The 21816-nt window shown below is 40.5% G+C and overlaps 1 protein-coding gene across 4 annotated transcripts in view; it reads left to right on the top strand.

Annotated features, from left to right (window-relative positions):
• The window catches only part of KCNQ1 (potassium voltage-gated channel subfamily Q member 1), a 332124-nt gene that overhangs the window by 59696 nt on the left and 250612 nt on the right, over window positions 1–21816 (top strand). For all 4 annotated transcript variants that reach the window (XM_088166667.1, XM_014887301.2, XM_088166668.1 and 1 more), the window contains exons 3-5: window positions 18542–18668; window positions 20404–20482; window positions 21397–21493. In XM_088166667.1, the coding sequence (XP_088022793.1) occupies window positions 18542–18668; window positions 20404–20482; window positions 21397–21493 (303 nt within the window). The remainder of the gene's footprint in view (window positions 1–18541; window positions 18669–20403; window positions 20483–21396; window positions 21494–21816) is intronic.

The raw sequence follows: 21816 nt of genomic DNA, 5'->3' as shown, positions 1-21816 counted from the left end.
TAACGTATTTCTTGTCACCACCATCTCTCTGACAGTTTGTGCTTAAAAGAATCCAGCTTTTTTTCACAGGTGTGCAGATTTTGCTCATAAGCTTATCAGTTTGGAAGATGGCATAGGACTTCCTAAACCACTGAAATAATTCAAAGTGAAAACTTTCTCAGGGTATAGTACTTACTTAGAGCTGTTGTTTAACTATAATCAGAAAATACTGCTGAAAAATGTAGTGCCTTGTTATGCACTCCCTGAATTCAGGGTCTCTTAAGGAGAGCTGATGAACTTGCTTGTTTTTGTGATTTAAATGGAGTATTGTGCTTTCAAAGCATAATGAAGCAAACAAATTTGACACCTCATTCTCCTTTGCTGGATGCAGATGTATTTTATTAAATATACACAGTTCTGTACTGCCACTGCAGTACAATGTCTGTGTTATACACTGTGAAAGAAGGATAGGCATGGTTGTGATGTAGTGTCCATATATAATTTCATCATGTGATTTTTCTAGCAAATTTGCTTTTAAATAGAACAAAAAAATAATCCCTTTACTTCTGTGGAATTTAAGTGGCATGATCATCTCGGGAAAGACTAAGTAGCCTTTGGAGTTTAAGTGAAAACCCCTTCTGAAATGGGAAGTCTGTTTCAAGGTTTAGTTGCAGCAGTGTTGTACTCGGGGGTTCATTGAAAGCTTTTTTCAGTGTCATGCAGACTGACTGCTTTCTGTTCTTTATTGCTTTACATTTTGTCAGAGCTTAAGTGATCTTTAGTCTCAAGCATCTGTAATCCTTTGCTATGGCAGGGCTGTGGGGGCGGCTACCTGAATGTAATGAACAAACTCACCATGAAGTGGAAATTGCGTATAGATAAGGTCTAGGGAAATTGGGTTTCAATGAAGAAAGCAATAAGGTGTAATCTCCCAGGAGATCTGAAAGGAAATCTGATTGCACCACCTGATTTAGGGAGGAAACACTGATTTTGCTGATGTAGTTTTTCTGCTTTCACTTATCCTACGTGTCACCATAGAGTCATTGTGTCTGTAACTACAGCACTAAGGAAAAAAGATGTGAAAATTTTTTTGTTGATAAAACCCCACATATTATGTGTCTACAAGTTCTTCATTACAGCCCTGTCCCTCAGCACAAGCCACAGGGCAGCTGTTACATTAATTGGTTAAATCCTGAAATGTTCTTCTCAGAGTGCCCAGCACTACAGACTGTCCACAGCAAAAAGGAGAGACATTTTCCTCACTTGTAATTTAAAACAGGAAACGTGTCCAGCCCTGTTCTTCAGCAGAATGCAAAGGAAAATGTTGCTAGGGGTCTTGTGGGCAGCCTGAAATCTTGGAGTTTTTTCTCCCCTCAGCTAATCTTGGAGGACCAGGAATCGTTGTCCCCTCATCTGTAATTTCTTTGTTACCCTAACTCTTTGCTTAACCCTTAGGGCAGGTAAATGTCTTTCAGCTTCACCCTTGTCTGATACCTGAATCGGGGACACAAAAAGCCCTCTGCAAAATGTCCCTGGTGGTGCTGCTGTGACAGGAAGGCGAGGAGGAGACTGGCTGCTCTCCCTGTCCTGCTGGAGGCTGAGCATGCCCTTATTGTTATTTCTGGGTGTGCTGATTCAGCGTGGCAGCAGTGCGTAACATATACAAAATATGAGTGGCTACATATGTCAGATTAAAAAGTAAACGGGTCAGAGTGCGTCCTCTGATGTGTATTTATAGCACACTGACATCAGCAGGAGTTATGTACATCTGAAGGCAGATTCAGCCCGAGGAGTGAGTGGAGAAAAGCGTGCCTCCAGCCAAAGCAGCAGAGACTGCATATCATATGTTGCAGGGAATATCACTTCGAACTGTCCTTATATATACCCTACTTACATTGTATATGTAACCTCAGCGATTAGCGCCTGTTAGGTAGAAATGTGGTGACAAGCTGTACCTTTCTGGAGTTGCTTAAGAGTTACAAATAGGCATGACTGAGTAGTTGAAGGACATTGAATTAAACATGCTTGAATTAATAGGGTAATGATTGGTGCTGCTCAGAGCTATAAAATAAACACTAGCTGGAGCTCCGAGCTATGTGGCAACCAGATCGAGCCACGGGGTTGCTGAAGTATTCTGAAATGACTCAACTTTGTTAAGTGAGAGAGATAATCCTAAGAAAGCTCTCTACGTAGGCTCCCTGTGCAGTTAACGTTTTAAACCCCCCTTTGGCATGTTGTTATGACTTCAAAGATACTCCAAAGCCTTTGTTAAATTGATCATTAACTCTGCAATGTTATAATTAGACATTTGAACTTGGCTGCATTCAAAAAGAAAATGCAAGAATGAAAATCCCGACCAGCGTTGTTTCTCTGCAGCTCATCAGCATGGTCAGAGAAGGATTAAAGTTCCACAGGAGTTAAAAAGCAATGGGGATTGAAGGCATTAACCAGCCTCGCAGGATGGATAGGGAGCCATTAATCCACAAAGTTTTTCTTTGAAAGTATGGAGCGAGAATAATGTCAGGAACCTGAAATGGGTTTCTGCTGGAGATTTACATTTAAGCTCATAAACCATTCTGATGGGAATGTCGGGCTGGAAGCGTGTGTTGGGGAATCCTTAAGTTTGCAGCCCAGCCCTCGAGCACGTTCCAGCCATCAGCTGTGGGCTGCCACTGGCCCATCCCAAGGCTGCCAGGCGGGCAGAGGAAGCCCCAGGGGCGGCTTGGAACAAAAGCAGCGAGCCCCTGGGAACACCGAGGGCGGCTGGAGGCTGCGGCGAGCGTTGATGAGGTCTGGGGCTGGGAGAAGCTCAGCCCTACGTCTCCCACTTTCTTCCCTCGGTCCCTCCTGATGGAGTACGAGTCCAGACAACAGCTGGTAGCTGCTATGAGCCCGGCTGCAGAGTGGATGGGAAAAGCAGTCTCCATAGTAACAGAGCAGGCATCGCATGTGCTGCTCCTGCTGGATCTGGGGAGTAGCTGCACAAAGACATCTGGTCAGTGTAGCCGGTTCTCTGGGGAAATTAGCTCATTTCATCTGATAGTAACCACAGAAACTTTTGACTTGGTTTAATAGCATGGTGCTGAACATGAGATAGAACCAACTGGTTCAGCAGTTCTGAAAGTCAAAGATTATCTAGCTAGTTTAAGATAAATATTTTGGTAAGGAAGGCTATTGCTCGTGCCCATTGCCCCACCTCCCGCTCTTCCCTGTGCTGATGTTTCTGTCTAATATGAGGTGATTCTTCAGTGTGGAGTGAGTTTTATGAATTCAAAGATAGTTTTCTCTTTCTAAATATTTATTTCTTCTTCTTACAAGAGCTCTTTTTATTATACAGTGAGCCCTCTAAGCCTTTCATCTTAGGGAAGCTCTATATAGTGTGAGATAATGTCTGTGTTAACATACTATGGCCCATACTCTAAAAAAAGTTCACTCCCCACCCACAAAATCTTGGGTCAATTAACTCTTACATATTTTCAAAAGAAATATTCTGAGCAGTTATGCAGCTAAAAATAAACTTCAAAATAACTGTTGAATATGTGTCAAAGTCTTGAGCTATTTAGCATCAATTAAACCAATTGCAGATCATAATGTTGTGTACAATACAGGAAAATTCCCAATTGATTTTTGTGGAACAAATTCTGCATCCGACAGGCAGAGACTATAATGAGGATATGGTGGTTGGGTATGTTGGCTGTTGTTGTTTTCCTGTTTACCATAAAATTTATTAGCTCATACTATCTGTGCAACACTCAGAAATTTGGAGGAAATTGAATAATGAAAACTTTTTTTCCATTTGCACGTTAGAACATCATTGCATATTTTTCATATGCCAATAACTGATTGTAGTGGATGATAGCTTTTCTGGAAGAATGATGCATGCAGAAAAGTGTCTTTGAAGTGGGCCGAGAGGAACATTCTAAATGTGTGGGGCACAAAGAAATGCTCGATCTTCTATCACACCCATTACTGACACCTACTCCTGGTTACAAGTATTTGAGCTCAGTGGGTTGTGGTGACCATCATGATCTAGAAAATGACAATGTGTGGACAGGCATGAGCCCAAACCGTATGTCTGTGTTTATGGAAGGCCAGCAGAGCTGTCAGTCTCTGGAAGCCCTACCCATGATTTCTGTTTGAGCACGTAGGGTTGAATGTGAGAAGTGTGTTCAGCTCTGCTGGACAACAGCAGTAAATGATTTTATGGAGAAGTAAGAGCTGCTAGCTGCTGTAGTTCTTAAGAAAGATCTAAAGGGCATCTAAAGGCCTTAACAGAAATCTGAGAAATTATTATAATAAAGGAAGGGGCCTGAGCTTCCCCAGTCAGACAAGTGCAGCAGATGTTCAAGGGCCCCAGGTGGGTTATATAGATGTTAATAAACCAGATGAGCCAAAATCAGTTAATGAAAGAAGTTTAATCAATGTGAGTTGATTCAAGAAGTGACTGATTACCTGATGAATGCATGTGCCCTATTGAATGAAGATTCTTTGGTTTTCTTTGTCTGCTGAGCTCATGCTCTGACGAACCAAGAGCTACATCTCTCTGTGGAGTGAAACCAATGAAAGTGAGTGTCAGATTTTTTTCTTTTTTTTTCCAAATGTGTTTATTTCCTACCTGGAAACAGTCATGTAATGATGTGAAGTAGCATATGGCTGAGTGGTGATAAAGGAAGGCTTTCCTTTTCCACTCTGAGCTGCATACTGAGTTTCTTGGCAAATGAATTGTCCTTGAAACTGAAAAACAAACCTTTGGGTTTCATAGTTTTAAATTTCCAGCTGCAGGAATCAATAAGAAAAAAATCTGCTTTATCAGAGAAAAATTATATTATTGTAGAAAGACTTTAGGTACAAGGGTGCTTTGGTCGTCTTCAGGTGGGTGATTGTTTGCCTTTCTGCATTTTGTTTGCTTGTTCTTATGAAGCCAAATGGTTTTGGTTGAAACTTGCACTACGTCTCCATGAAGCTGGATGTTGATAAAAATTAGGGAATTCCGGTCAGTGTAGTTATTAAGATGAAATCTTTCCTCTCAGGGTGTAGCGAGGGTATTTCTTTTCCACTGGGCTCCTTATTTTCACAACATTTTCAGGAAGTTTAAATCTCCTCTGACATGCCTGGTTTTCTGATCTGTCCAGATCTACTCATAGATTTGGGAGTTTTGAGAAGGAAACCGGAGGCAGACGAAGTAATCACAGGGACCTCTCTAGGGAGACCAGCCCAAATATAGACACCCCACATAAACATCTCTCTCAAGCGAGAACTGATAGTAAATTTCCTCAGTAGATTTCCTCTGCTTTTTATACTGCTGCTCCAAGCTGAGTTCAAAGCAGTTCTAGGATGACTGGGCTTTTTTGCAGCTTTTAGCTATAAGTGTATTAGACAGTCATATATGCTGTCCCTTCATGGAAAAGGGTGGGTGCTCCTGAAATCATAGCTGCTAACATCTTCTGATGCCTAGGGCACTTGACATGGATTTCCCTTTGTACATCCCTGTTTCCCTCCCCTAACTGGAGAAAAAAGCATGTTCAAGTACTTGGAGTTTGAAGTCCCCATGAGGTCACTTTGTAGCCCGGCAGTTAATGCTAATTTAGTTAATCAGTATAAATATTAGTGTTGCTTGTATAATTGTTTCATAGTCATGAACATGCTTGAAAGCACATCACATGTGGTTGCAGAGTTTTTAAGAGTTTAGCTGGTGTTTGGAATATGGTACAATTGCGTTTCTGATGCCTGGCTACATGCTGGTGGGGTTTTTTCTGCGTTTTGCTTTCAGGAAGCATAAATTGTTGATTATGTGGCTCAGTACTCAGATATAAGTGGTGTGAGGGTGAAATCCTCCCTTTTCAACAGAGAGGTTCAAGTGTGCTTGTCTGCTACAGATTGCAGCTTGCTTCAGTGGTCATCCCATTGATGGGATGGGGATATTCGAGAAAAAATTGTTACAGAGTGAAGAGGTGTCAGAAATCAGATCTGTGTATGTACCACGGGCAGCATAGCGTTAAAGCCTCAAGACTGAAGTCTAATCCTGAAACAAAATGTCAGAAGTATTCTTCCTGCCAAAACTCTGAATAGCTTCTTTTATCATTGGGTCCTATGATTGTGTTGGCTTGCAGGCAGAGTTGCACAATGTACTGAGCAGCAGAAAAGAGGTACAACCTGAGCAAAAGACGAGCTTCTCAGCTCCTAAAGAGGAATAAATACTTCAGTGGGGTTCCTCTGAGCCTGAGTTCTGGCTGAGTTATCTTTGTATTTATTTTAACAGTAAAACAAGTTGAGGGTTGTAAAAACCACCCTGCTTTCCCTGCTTTAAAGAGTAGAAAGAACCACAGAACATGAAGTTAAAAGGAACTCCTTGAATGTTGTTAAAGATTCCAGAAGTACTCTTTAATTGCTGCCAAAGCTAATGTGGCTGGAATTTCTGTGGAAAACATCAGAGTAGTAGCCAGTTAGTACACAAATACCTCCAGTTTGCAATAGATTCCCCCTCCCCAAGCTTATTCACCTTGTTCTCCATGTTGAAAAAAAAGGAAAAAAATCCATGTTAAATGTTACACTTAACATTGAAACAATCAAAGATGATTTCTCATAGCAGTGCAAGGAGTTGCACAGTGGGAACTGCTTGGTGTTGCTCTGAGAACTGATTGCTCATTCTACCACCACCATTGTTTGTTGTAGTTTTAAAGCTAAAAAGCAATCTAATTCAGTTCCATGAGCCTGCAATTAATTCACAAAGTGTCTAAAAAGAGGGCTTTCCTAGTGCTTTTCAGAGTAATTTAGCACCCAAGATGAAGATAGTCCATGTCTTCATAGCATGAAATACCCATTACTTTTACTCAAAGGGTGTGAAACCACGTAAAGGATTACCAGAGAGTTTCTGCCACACTGAGATATCTAGCCATAAACTTGATATTTAAATAGACACAGCATTTCTGGCTTTATCATCGTGCCATTAGGGACAAGTAATGTGATCCATGATAGGAGGATCCTCTGATCTAACACGCTAAGGGCAGATTTCTAATGAGGAAAGCTTTATTGTTGGGCTTACTAAAAGCTTGCACTCATGTCACCAGCTTTGCTATCCCAAGTGCAATAGCTTATAAATATTCAAATGCCCAGTTATGGGACACAGCAGTAAAGTACTTTACATATCTAGTAGGTTTCCTTTGGCCATCCAGCTGAGGAGGAAATGCACGTTGTGCACAAGGCAGTCCCTTTCTAGTGTAATGTAAGTGTTATGAATTAAACCCTGAACAAGTCCTAGCGATTGACAGAGTAAAATGTGAATGTGTTATGTGTTGGGGAAAGGGGAGACACGAGGTTGTCATTAAAGTCATTTTTAGCAGAGCTGGTTTAGCTTAATGTGCACTATTCATGTGTCAGTGTTTGGTGGTTGTGCATCAGGACGCCCACTCCTTTTCCTCTCACTTTGTCTTAGAAAATAACTTTGCCTGTAATTATTTATTTTGCATACTGAGAAAATACTGCCATAAAAGAATTTTTTACAGTGGAAAAAACATTATCACCTCTCAGTAATGGTGTGATGTGAAGAATGTCACATGTTTCAGTTACCACTCACACAGAGTGGTGGTTTGCATTGTGAGTTAGTAAATATTGAGGTTGGGTGTGTTTAAAGCAAGGACACCTTTCTTTAGTATAACCTCTTGCTTCACTTCTGTAAGGCAGCTGCTACAAGTGTGAGTTTTCACTAGTTCTATTGTTGCTGAACATACATATTTTTGTGTGGCATGAGCACTTTTGGTTCTGGTGGGTAATCTTGGCTCTCTGATTTGTCAGTGAGGCCTTTTGTGTCCAGATTAGATTTAAAGTTGTTTTGTTGATATCACATCTAACATCTAATGGAATCTTGAGAGGCTTAAGCAAGACAGACATACGAAAATCAACTTTTTGAAAGAGTAAGCATTGAAAACTGCAGAGAAGAGATGAAGCATAGGCTAAAACATCAGATGATCTTTTGACATAAAAAAAAAAATCCTAACCACAAAACAAGAAAAGTTTTCTAATTATTGACAGAATTCATCTAACTCTGGAGTAAGACTGACATTTCCTTCATCACTTACTGGGAAAAATTTTTGGAAAATATGGGTTTACATTTTAATTACTAATTTAAGCAACAGTAAATCTCAGATCAGAGAGAAGGGCCTAGAAAATTCTGCAATTCCTCAAAAAAATCCTTTAGTGAATCACCTGGAAGTATAGTTCGCATAAAGAGCAGCTATGCCTCAAGCTGTAGAAAAAATGAGTGCAGTAATATGGAGTTCTGCTCTACTGCTGCCAGCTGGATGTTCTGATACGTCAATGCATTTATAATGCATAACCAAAGCTTTGGTTCTTCTAATAATGTGTATTTTAAAGTGTACTCTAAGTCTGACCTTCATGGCCCAATGTTCCAGCACAGAAGAGGCTCATCTGTCCCTAAACCTGTTCCTTGTGCCCATCACTTTAAGTTGCAATTGTTTTTAACTCTTCAATTACTGCTCTGCAGAGGGGATTCTTCTGCTCGGGCGACTTTTGCTTGGTATTGTGCAGAGTCTTGAGTTTATTCGTGACACGTCCAAGGCATTGCTTTTACAAGGTCCCTCCTTTTCCAAAGAGCTTTGTAGTACAGTGTTGCTGAATTCTGCCAAATACCAGCTTGGTGATTTTTTTGGTTTTTTGGTTTTTTGTGTGCGTGTTTTTGTTTTGTTGTTGTTGGGTTTTTGTTTGGTTTTTTTTGTTTTGTTTTGTTCTGTTTTGTTTTTTAATTCATTCCATATAATGCCCATTAGTTTCCTGAGGTATTTGATGTCTTGAAGCTCAGACCAGCTGCTACTGAGAAGGCCATGGCTTTTTAAAGAATTTTTTTCTTCCAGCAATGAATAGTGCACTTGTCCTTTTTTTGTAAAGGGAGCAGAGGAAAGGTGATAGTGAGTGAAGGGAGTTTCACAGAGCTGCAGTTCTCCTTTAGTAACTTTGAATCCTGCAAAGAGCTGCCTCTGCACCATTTATTTATGTTGGACCCAAAACTGATAGAAACATGAATTCATGTGAAAATACAAGTCTCTGCACATAACGGTAGCTTGGTTAATGGGGTATGCGACTTCAGAGAGATCTGGCTTATATCTCCATTTTGCAAATGTAAGTTTAGTTTGGTCTCTTTGGAACACTCTCAAAGCTCTGGAGAGAGTTTGCACAGCGTTGGTGATGTGCTTGGGTTGGTATAAATCAGGTTCCCATTTCGGAGTGCTCTAATCCTGATGCGCTGAATGATGGCCACAGCTGTTCAGAGCTCGCCGCTTGGAACGCGCGCAGGAAATTGGCACCAGGAGGAAGCTGCTGGCCTTCAGTATGTGAATTTGCCACTTAGCTGAAAATACGGACTTTGTTGCCTTCAGTTACGTTTATTTTGCATGTCAAATAACTCTCCTCTCCTCCTTCACAAATTTTAGAGGCAACTGTAAAATGCTGACTGAATGGGCTGTGTACACATGGCATCTGAGAGGGTTTTTATTAGCTTAAACTAGCACATGTGTTTTCCTGTGAGGAGTATTAAGTGCCTGGACTGCAGGTTTAGTGTGTGACTGTTTTTGCAGCTGTGTGGAAGAGCATGGTGTGTATTCCCTGGAGCAGGCCTGGAAGAGAGCTCAAGTATGCTGAGGCAAAAGCAGGTTGTGTTTATGGGAATGTCAAACAGAAATATGGCACTTGAACCCTTATCAGTGCTGGGCCTGATACTGGTAACTGAGTGATGGTCATCCAGGTGTGTGAAAGGATTTTGTTTCAGAATTTGATGTCTTTATACTGGAACTTTGTCCTGCCAGACCTGACAAATTTAAGTTTTCTTTTTTCCTTTTATTTTTTTTTTAATCTGGAGGAAGTTGAAACTAATGTTAGTCACTTAAAATTTATTTCTTTTTAAACTCCTATTGAAGAGCATGTTCACTGCTCAGGCCAGAAATCCTAGTTTTGGAGCATGAATTTTGAAAACATGCTGCTTCTAGAAGAAAAGGACATCATGAGTAAATATAGAATTAATGTCCTGCTTATGGTGACCTCTAACTCTTCTTACTTGTGGAAATTACATCACATCCCGGAAAAAGTCCTGTAGAACCAAAAACCGCATAGAAGAGAGCAGCAAAGCCAGAGCTGAGAATCCTGCAGCAAGCTTAGCCCACAGGACTATTCCATACCTCCCTTCTTGCAGGGAGGGCTGGGCCTCTGGGAGATGTTCTGCCTGCACAAGAGAAGTAAGAAGTTAGAACTTCGTCGGGGGAGCTCCTCCTCAGCATACTCTGTATCTGCTTCTGCAGGAACAAGTTGTTGAAATAGGCCATAGATAAATAACTCATGGGATCTAGATGTGGGGGCCTCATGAAGTCTCTGTGCATATCCAGCTCTACTTCCATCCACAGTGCTTCTTGTCTTGAAGCACTTGAGGGGGTGGCGAGTAGTGGGTTTTCAAAACCACTGGGACAAAAATATTTTTTTATCAAAGCTCCTTCTAATTTCTGTGTTGATGCTTCCTGGATGCTATTACAATTTGGCCTCAAACAACAAAAAAATTACATGATGTCTGAAACCACTAGATTTCAAATATTACTGTTACCAAATTTTATAGCAGATGACCAGAACTTGACCATTACCTCTTAAAAATGGCATCTACCCTTATATTCCCTTTTAGCTGTACAAAGTGGGCTAATGCAAGTTAAGCTAGGCAGATCACGGCCAAATTCTTCCTTTTGTGTGACTCTGCATACAGATAAGAGATGCTGTGCAATATTTATTTTCTCTTAGAATGAAGTAGTATTGTAAAGTGATAGTCTAAGAGTATAAAGGAAATATGCTTTGCTGGGAGACACAGTGGCTTTTATTGCCCTGTCATTTGTAGCTGGAAAACAGCAGGCATCTCAGCATTCCTGAGATCCCTCAATAAATTCCATGTTGGCTGTGGAGCAAAGGCAAGACTTATGAGCTGCTTGGTGTAAGGCATGGTGGGTATGAAGTAGCTTTTTAAAAAAGGAGTGAGAAAGGTTGTTTAATAAAAAGCATGCAACAAGATACTTGACAGGATGAAAATGCTCAGATCAAGGAAAGTAGCCACTGTGTAAATAGTCTTATTATGACAGTTCTTTATAACAGAAATACAGACTTGCTTGGCTTACACTGATTTTTTTTTAATGGTCTGTTGCAGTTCCTTCTACTTGTATTAGCATATTGTATGTACTAATGAATGAGTTTGCATATTTGTGATCTGTGTTTATGTGTACTTCATCTGAAGTGTAGGTGAATAGTTCCTTTGAATTCAGTAAGATATAAAATTAAGCATATGCAGCACTGGGTAGAAGCCAGAACATTTTGAAAGAGAGGGTCCTGAATGAATTCCTTCTGGAGAATTCTATGAAGCCCTGAATAAGAGCTTCATGAAATAAACAGAAAGGAGTAGGGATTTTTAATGGTTTTTGTGTCAAGGTTACCATGTTGCCACTTTGTCTCTCTTGCCAAATACTTTGGGTTTGAAGCCTTCCTCTTGAGCATACTTTGTGATGGGGAGAGCTCCACATGAGAACGAGCGCCATAAAACAAACGTGCAAGGCCAGCTGAATTCACATCTGCAGATTCCTGGTGGATATCATCCGCTGCCACGTTCAGAAGCTGCAGACAAGTGCATCGTGAGGGGGCTTGTGCAGGGGTGACGGTGTGGAAAGGTGTTGTAAGGCACACTCGGAGGTGGTGCCTTCACGTGCAAACTTCCACCATCGACATCTGAGCCCTTTTGGGGCTGGAGGAGAAATTCCAACTGCCAGCATTTGGGTTTGGCTGGAACCTCGAGTGAGAAGAGAGCGAAGGAAATCAGTGAAAGGCTTTTTAAATACACCTAAAGGAGTTAGGTGCCCAGCTCCTATTGAAATTCAGTAGGATTTAGTCGCTTGGAGCCTTTGGAAAAACTTCAACCCAAAATTGCGGGCCTGAAATCTTTAAAGGTCCCAGTGCTATTGTTCTGTGTTCTCAGCACTGATTAAGGGAAAATAAAGTCACAATCAACTGTTCTAGCTCTGTCTCCTAGTAAGCATCCCTTTTTTTCAGAACATGAACATTAATGGAAACATTGTTTCATCTTAATTCAAAACATTAATACAGGAGCTTTAATGATGCCCAGTAACTTGGGATTAATTGTGGGCCTCTGAAGGTAGAAATCTAATACTGATTTGTGGTTTTGGTTTTCTGTAGCCTGTTTAATCATTTGGTGCCCAATTTGCTAGATAAAGAATTTTAGCAAATGAAACCAGCCTTTTAAAAGAAAGGCGCTACCAAGCATATGGGCTTTAAACATTTTTTAAAAACTTAACATTACTTGTTTTCCTCTGAAAAGATGTGATTTACAAGCTCTTTGGAAGTGAGGAGGTTAAGTGGAGGGGAAATCGCCAGTCCTAAATAGCGTTTTTGAGACTTGCTGTTGCTCAGTAAGTGTTTATATATATATATGAGAAACCATTTGTCTTCCTATTTTTGTTCTTTGTACTTCATCAAGTTGGGATTTTTACTTTATTGAGTCTTTGTGTGCTTGCCATCTGATTTTGCTGTTCTGTGTATCTTAGAAAGCACAGTATGGCTTTCAGGAAAAAATCCTGCCTTTCTCAATAGCACAAAGAGGGGCCTCTCTATACAGAGTGGGTGAGATTAGAAGAAACAGTTGCCTTTGCTGCTGTTAATTTGCATGCCCTGCTCGGGCTATACAGAAGTGCTGTCTGAAGCATTTTGCAAGCCCTGATGTGTCAGGTGAACAGTGGGCTGAGAAGGGGACTCTGAATTACCACGTAGCCTGCAGCGTTTGGGTTTTGTGTGCTGCCCTTCTGTCACTGCAAATGAAACCTATTGCCACAAAGATGATCAGAGGGCTGGAGCACCTCTTCTGTGGAGACAAGGCTGAGAGCTGGGATTGTTCAGCCTGGAGAAGAGAAAGCTCTGGAAAGACCTTACAGCACCTGCCAGTACCTAAAGGGAGCTACAAAAAAGCAGGAGAGCACTTTTTACAAGAGGACAGGACAAGGGGAATGACTTCAAACTGAAAGGCGCAGATTTAGATCAGATATCAGGAATAAATTCTTTACTGTGAGGATGGTGAGGCACTGGAACAGTTTGCCCAGGGAAGTTGTGGATTTCCCATCCTTGGAAGTGTTCAGGGCCTGGCTGGATGGGGCTTTGAGCAATCTGATTTAGTGGCAATCTCCCTGCCCATGGCAGGCAGGTTGGAGCTACATGATCTTTAAGGTTCTTTCCAACTCAAACTGTTCTAAGAGTCTCTGCTCGACCTGAGAGACATGCTCCTGCTTTTTTTTGACCTTTGAGGAGTAGGGAGATGCTGTATCCCTGCTGAGATGCTTAGCCTGTTTGTTGTCCAATCCAGCTTCACAGCCCTTGACTGATGACCAGTGTCCTGTTTGTCACTGTACTTTAGCCTCAGCAGATCTGTTGTCCCCTCTCTTGGCTCATTTGGAGACCTGCTTGTCATAACTTCTGAGAAAAGCTTGTGGCAGCGTCCTTGCTCCACTGCTGCTGCCTGAGACTGTGAGGAGGCTCCACCTTACTGCTCTGTAGCAGCAATATTCCATTGCCTTGGCTGAAAAATAGGTTTCAGTGCAAGTAGAGCCACAGGAGTCTCACAGCTGGAGTAATGATTGTTGGCCTGCAATCCCTGTGTAAGGTACATGAGGGATTATTTCATTGTTCAAAGAAATTAATGGGAACTTTATCATCCTTGAAGCCAGATTTGATAGAATTGTGGAAAGAACATGATTTATCTCTCCTATGAGGGCAATGTAATAGTGCTTGCGATACGGCAGATAAGGGTAAAAATTGTATTCCCAGTGAAATGTTGAGATGGGAGGAAGTTCTTCAGTACAAGAAATGTGTACTTAAAAGTCTTAAAGCTGTCCCCCTCACCAATGCCTCTTGTGTTCCTGTGCCTGTCATCTCTCCTTCCTCTTAGGGCAGGCACCTCCATGGGAGATAAAATAAATTGTATATTGTCTTCAGTTTTGAGTATTCTGTAGGCCGTCAGAATAACATAATAGTTATTATGTTATTTAATTAATATTAAATATTAACTATTAATATTAATAGCATGCTTTGCTGCCTTCCTCCTAGGATGTGTGTTTTACCTCTCTTATGGTGTGCATTGAAAAAGATCTAGAGTCCGAGTAAAGACATTTTTGCTCATAAGAGATTTCAGATGACCGCATCTAGCCCTCCCATATCAAATGTTTGCCTGAATGTCTCTGATGCTCCATAACCAGTTACAGCTTTGAGGTCTACAGGCAGAGCCTCAGGCAATATTTTCTCTATACAGATGCATTCTTAGCCTCCAGAGGCAATTTCTGTATCTGTTAAATAGCTGTTGTTGTGGTGTCATGATCCATTTTTTTTTTCAGTATTTTGTGGTTTTGTTCCCTCCAAGTTATTAATCTAATAGCTTAAAAACATCTCTTTCATTAAAGTTTTAGGACCCTGTCATTCCTTTTTGGAGTTGCTACTGTACTTTATTTCACAATGCAGGTATTGGATGCCTCCCATCAGAGGATTGTAGCTCTTTCAATCTAGTGAGGATTGAGAAATAAAGGAAGGGTTTTTCAAGATGCATTTATTAGCAAAATACCCTGGGAACTCTGGAGCTATGGACTGTATTAGCAGATAGCATGGGTATGGTTTGTGAGGCAACTGTGTATTTATTGATCCTGCCTAAGTTCCTTCATTGGATGGTGAGAGCTGTACTGTAACCAGATGATTAAATTATGCCATATTTTACTTGGCTTTGCTTGGGATTATGTGGGTGAGAAGGCAGGAAAATGGCACAATACATATACCTGGGCTGTACAGGAAGGATGGCAGAAGTGAGGGTACCATGTAGACATCAATAATTAAAAGGAAAAAAGTATTTTCTCTTAACTGAGACAGCCCCTGTATGTCCATAGTGTGGATGTCCATGACTGTCACATCTTAAAGGGCTCTTTATACTGTGTAAGTTTTTTTTAATACCATGTAAGTTTTCAGTGTTGTATTTCTGTTTTCACCTTGTAGAAAGGAGATTGCTAATACATTACATTGGATTGAATGTGTCCTTGCACATTGGATTGAATGTGTCCTTGCACGGTGTAGTTCTTGTGTGTATGCAATTTTAACCGAGAAAACTTCTTGACTGAGCTTTTATTCTCATGCTCACTCGTGTATTTCAGGCAGTTATTTTCTTGTAGTGCATGTAAATTTCATGGTAAGCTGTTAATCAGAAAAATACAGGGAGTGTAGCTCAGGAGAACATAATTTTCTAATGTACATTTTTTTTTTTGTCTACAAGTTTCTGGCCACTGATATAAGAGCACACAGAAATTCATCAGCCTCCCCCGCCCCCAGGAGACTACTTATTAGATTTATGCAACACAAGATATTAAAAACACTTTTGTCTGTCACACAGCCACGGGCGGGGAGGGGGAATTTGCCAGTTGCTAATGGATACCTGGCGTTTTTGTGTATGACCATGAAGAACAGCTTGTGCACTTTCACCCCCGATGTTCCCTGAATAACTTGGGTCTCATTTAGGTCAATAAGCCTTTATCAAAACGTCAGGAGTGAAAAATGTGTCTTGGTGTAAGCCGACTGGTCGTTCCCTCCAGTCAGCGGAGTGTATAGGACAATCAGTGTTCTCCGGGCTTGTCTGCATGTCACCAAAGGGCTGGGTGACAGTAACCATTGAGTGCGTGTCTGTCCCATTGTCTCGGGGACAGCCCCCATTTGCATACTTGCCAGTGAACCATGGAGGGGCTTTAGGGAGCACAGGCACACAGCTCCCATGCAAATGTCCTGCGTGGGGAGCGCTCGCTGCCTTCAAGCACAATCCAGGCTTTCTCTTCCTCCCTTCCTCCGGTGATCCCGACAGGGCCCCGGTGCCTGGTCACCGTGCTTTTCCTGGTTCCATTGTGCTGAAACATTCACTTTTCCCCTGGGTTTTTCTCTGCTTACCAAGGTAGCTTTTCCCCCTCTCCTTTTGCTTTTAGTAATTGCTTTGGGGGCTGTCTGAACAGCGCTATCTGTGCTATCACACACGATGTGAAGCCGTATTTCCCTTCCTCAGATGAGCTATTCTGAATGAAGGACAGTTTTTTCTCCCTATGTGGTTGGAACTGGCTTTTGTAAAATTGTCTTTCCTCCGTGGTAATGATGAAGGGAAACTTGTTTTCCTCTGGAAAGATGTGATTTACAAGCTCTTTGGAAGTGAGGAGGTTAAGATGGGGGAAATCGCCAGTCCTAAATAGCGTTTTTGAGACTTGCTGTTGCTCAGTAAGTGTTTATATATATATATGAGAAACCATTTGTCTTCCTATCTTTGTTCTTTGTACTTCATCAAGTTGGGATTTTTACTTTATTGAGTCTCTTTGTGTGCTTGCCATCTGATTTTGCTGTTCTGTGTATCTTAGAAAGCACAGTGTGGCTTTCCTCTGCATAAGGAAGAGCACTTGGATATTAGGGTTTATTGACCAGGTCTGTGGAAGGAATACAATCACCTAAACAGAGAAAATTTCCTCTGGTGCTCTATTTTCTGTGACAGTTCCTCAGCCCCTCATGTCAAGCAGAGCTCATAATTTTCCCATTCAGTTTTGGTTCATAAGTGACATTAGACTGGACAAAGGGAAAGTTTCATTGCATTTGAAGCTTCTCATAAGACACATGCTTTCCTTAAATCATCTGGTGCAGTTGCTGTTTCTTTTAATTTATGATGTTCGTTGTGTCTTTAATTTATTGGAAAATATTTAATAATAGTTCAATTTTAAACAAAAAAAAGTGATGGAGCGGTTTGGTGGATCCTTTCAGAAGGAAGCTCTAGAAGAGGTTCTTGGCTGGGTTGAAGGATCTGAGCTTTATGTTTATTACAACCAATACTCTAATATTATAATTATATATATATACCATATATATTATATATTATATTGTAAGTTATATCTTATCAATCTACCTTGAATACAAGTGACTATAAACAATTGTGAAAGCTGTTCTACTGCATCTGATGTTTGCATGGGTTATGAGACGTCAAAGTTAAGGGAAAGAGTCCTGGCTCATGTTCTACCAGCTTTTCTGGAAATGTCACAAAGTTGAACTTCAACACTTTCTTGCCCTGAGATGAACAGGTTTTCTATGCCATCAAAATGTTTTAGAGTTACAAAAAAATATTATAGCAAAGTCAACTGATGCCTAACCCTTTCCCCATTATTTTTAATATACAGCCCAATTATTTTGCTCAGTATTCAGGGCAGTGTCCCATGCATTTTTGAAGGTGATAATGACTCCCATTCATCTTGACTAAACTAGGGCTATGTCCTGGCTATTTCAGTTAATTAAGAAAATAATCATGGGTACCATCTTGAGTCCCATTTGCCAATTAGTTATGCAAAACAGTAGTGAACCCTGGAAATATGTGAGAAGGCTGGGTAGAATGTTCAACAGCACATTGTGATCTCTGCAATTGCTCTTTATGTGAAATCACACTTTAAAATAAGGAGCTCATTCTCTTATCTGCACTAACTTGTGTAATCATGACATCTTGAGACTGGTTTCTCAGCTGCACTCTTACTTTATGCCATGTGTTGTGTGTTTTCAATGACATGCCACTCTTACCATTTCAATAAGTAGATTTTGTTGTTGGCTCTGATGGAGAATGTGGCCATTTATTTATTGAGTTGGCCAATAAGGAAGGATTTCAGCTCCCTGATACTCAAGGAAACTATGCTGGGTATGCCATGCTTATCTAGTCTGTAGAAAACCCAAGGTTTATCTGCACATTGATGATGTTCCAAATAGGACCTAACTGTACCTCTGTCCAGTCAGTAAGAATATCAGTTGTTTTTGACATCTGTCATCTTGGAGGTATTTCCAAAGTTATAACTTAGTATAGGTAAGTAATTTCTAAGAGCTTGATACAAGCAGTGCTGCAGGACTAGATCCCTGTTTCTGCTAAAATCCCTAAATGCTGACAAGAGGATGAGAAAGGTGTGTTAGGGAGCTTGCTTTTTCTTCAGATTACCTAGAGACTGACATATTGGTGGTGGATACTAGAAACAGTTTTTCAATCCATGTGAGCTTAAAGGAACACTGAAAAAGTATAAATAAGGGGAAGTTAAGCTGATGTGGTAAATGGTATGTGAAGCACACCTCTTCCCAAAATGAAATTAGCTAGCAAAATGCTCATCTTCTAAATACAGACTCTGCTTGTTTTCTTTGGCTCAGTCAGGAAACCTTTTGTTTGACTTAGACCAAGTGAATTGCACAGAATGGTTTTCAGTTTTAGTACGTGTAGACAAGCCAAACTGCATGCAATCAAAGTATTTCAATTTGCTCCTCATATTTTCTTTCTCTACTCTTTCAGGTTTTTCTATTTTACTTCAGATCATTTTTGGTATAGTTGATATATTTGTCACCTTCCTAATTTTACATTTTATTTACTTCTCTCTAATACATTCTGAAAAGAGATGAAAGACATACATAGAGGATAGAATTAACCTCGTTCCCCGTGTGTTTCTTTTAGGAAATTGTGTTAGTGGTGTTCTTTGGAACAGAGTACGTGGTTCGGCTGTGGTCAGCAGGGTGCCGCAGTAAATACGTGGGGATATGGGGAAGGCTGCGCTTTGCTAGGAAGCCTATTTCAATCATTGGTGAGTATGCAAAGCTTGCAGAGGTGATGTAAACATCGAGTAAAACTCGCCCTAAAGGTTTTTAGAAGTAGAACTTCTACAGCAGTTGAAGCCAAGTTAGAGTGAGAGCTCCTGTCATTAGTGTGAATGTAGATCTGAATTTCCTTTCAGGAATTCATGGCACTGTCATTTGAGAACAAATGCAGCTTGGCTTGTTTTTCCAGAAGAGCAGCGTTTGCTTTTCAGAAGTGATCTTAAGTTTTGCCAGGAATAAGTCTTGGCCATAGTCCTGTCTCCTGTGACCTGAGGACCCCAGACACTGTACAAGAGCTACAATTGTGTTTTTTCAAATATACTGCACAGCGGTTTTTTTCTTCCTTCAGCAGCCATGTGACTAGTTTATTATGAGTTTATTTTGCACTCTAATTGAGCTGTGTGTTGCATGGTAGAGCACAATAGATGCACTGTAGTTGCTTTGTGTATCAATTGAATTAAGATTTGGTTTTCAGTGATGCATTTGGAGCTGGACACCTTAATTCCCTTTGGATTCAATTGGCTTCCTAAAATGACTTAAGGCTTCTTGGAAATTGCATCCAAATACTCCATATATGTCACTAGGCATTGTTTTTATAGAATGCTTGTCATTCATTTAACATTTTCACCAAAAGAAACATAATCCAAAAGCAATCTGTATTTTGCTAGGCGGCATTGAAAGAACTGTGCAAAGACCCTTGCCCTGTACTTAAGTACTTGAAATATAAATGGACTAAATAAATCAGACATTGGAAGAGGAGTATTGTTATGGAAGAATAGTAATTCTTGTTCTGTGACTTAGATTTTTCCACTACTCAGAAACATTATATGATCTTGAGTACAGGACATAGGTTTTCATAAACTGTCTACAGTTTTCCTGGATGTAAATTAGAAAATGTTGTACCTGGGTATTTTTACAATTATAAAATAGGTTAATTTAGCTCCTCTGTGCATCCATCCATCCATATATATATAAAAATAGCAACTGCATCTCAGGTGTGACTGCAGCTATAGAAAGACTTGGACTGCATCTTTGCGCTCTGGGCACCATCCATTTCTCTCGAGTGCTAGAACACTAAGCATTCTGAAACATCATCCTGATTAATTCTGTTTGGAAAGCAAAATGCAGTTCTGCTTTCCCAGATATGGATCAAGAACTATTTAATTCTCCAAAATACAGAGTTCCTTTCCAAAATTTACTAGGCCTGAGGCACATAGATTTAGAGTACAGTACTGGCTGACTTAAACTACACTAGACTCATACCCTAATTCCAATTTTCTCTCTCTTTTAGACCTGGACTGATGAAATGATAGCAAGGCAATTTTCTTATATATGAAATAAACCTCACAATCTCTTGTCAATTAAAATCCTGTCTAAGCACAGAAGAGAAAATAAGGATTGGAGAAGAGAGAATAGATGGAAGCTGCTGAAATTCCTCCTGGGTTAAAGCTAACAAGGATTCCAGGCTGCTTGACAATAACTCCTCATTCATCTAGACTGTGGCCAGCTTGGACCCATCTCAGTACAACTTTTCCATCATATCACATGATGAAATTGTTTTTTACATGCCACTATTGAGATTTTTTGATATATAAACAGAAATATTAATTAGGAGTGACTGTTGAACTTGTTAAAGTAATAGGGTCTTTGGTTCTAGTAGTCCTGCAGAAGTATTGCAAGATGTTGCTAACTCATTTTCTTCAATTGACTTTTATTTTCCAGATTTAATTGTAGTTGTTGCTTCCATGATAGTTCTTTGTGTGGGCTCTAAAGGTCAAGTCTTTGCAACCTCTGCTATCAGGTAATTATATGCGATAAAAGAAAGTAGTGCTATCTGAGCAAGGTGGTGTTTCTTCTTTTTTTTTAAATTTACCTCCTGTTCAATTCTTGCAGCAGAAAATGAGTCACTGCCCAGTGTCATGTAAGAGAGCAGATCCCTGATGACCTGATTGGTGATCCCATAAAGTGTAGGGGAGATAAAATTTTGTTGTAATGCTTTTATGGCTAGTAGGGATGGAGAAGCTCATTCTCTTTCTCCGTTTCCCCAGCTAGGTGAGTTCTACCCAAATCCTGGCTTAGTTTCTTAGCTCAGTTTTATAGCAACCCTTTGATGCTTCTTAGCTCTGATATAAAATGCTTCAAGCTGCCTCTTCATAAAGTGTCTGTGGTTGTGAATTCCTGATGGGCTGAATCCACCTTGTGCTCAGGAAGGTCACACCACTTGGTTTTCTTGGATTAATGTGTTCTTTGCTATTTACACTAATTGCAGCCATGCTCCAGGATTGCAGTGGCTCCCATAAAAATATTTTAAAATATTCTTGGACTGTCTGGTTCAAATTGCCTATGAAATTCCTCAAAGATAAGGAAATCAGATCTTCAGTTAGCTGGTACTGTATTTTGTTTCCCACCCTGGTGAGCATGAGTTGATGAATGATTTTTAGAGGATTTACAGTTTGTGTCCCAAATTCCTGAATCCTTGAGTTATCCTTACTAGCCATGTGTACAAAGGTCAGTTCTTCCCTTGGACACTCTACCCAAACTGTCTTCATAACAAACAAGGAGAAAGTTGGATGAGTGGAGTTAAAAGCTGCAGGCTGCTCAGCCTAAAATAAAATACTGATAAAACAGTCCTTTAGAAGCTAGAGTTCCCTTTCCCTCCTCTGTTTCTTCTCTTGTGTGTTTGATCTCTTCATCAATTTGAAAATCATGTTGCAGGGGCATCCGTTTCCTGCAGATTTTGCGGATGCTGCACGTTGACCGTCAGGGCGGTACCTGGAGGCTGCTGGGGTCAGTGGTGTTCATACACAGACAGGTAAGGTTGGGCAGTCTGAGGGAGGCACAGCTGATGCCTTTATATTCAGGACTGCATACATTCAGCCCTGCTGTTGATACCACTTATATTTAGTGTGGAGGCAAGTAGTCATTTATTTTAACCAAGCATGGTTGTTGTGCCTTATATTCACTGCCACTTTGGCAAATTTTGACTTGTAGTTGGACTCAACAACAGAAAATGAGACTTCTAAAAACTAGTCCAAATATTTCCTAAAATATGTGTCTGAATTCCAGAGTTATTTTGAATCTGGCACAGTTTGAAACAGTTACCCAGCTACGTTTTGGTGGCCAGAAGGTTAATGA

The sequence above is a fragment of the Sturnus vulgaris genome, chromosome 6, assembly GCF_052056855.1.
Source record: "Sturnus vulgaris isolate bStuVul1 chromosome 6, bStuVul1.hap1, whole genome shotgun sequence".
Classification (NCBI taxonomy): Eukaryota; Metazoa; Chordata; class Aves; order Passeriformes; family Sturnidae; genus Sturnus; species Sturnus vulgaris.
This window is presented reverse-complemented; position numbering and strand designations above follow the sequence as displayed.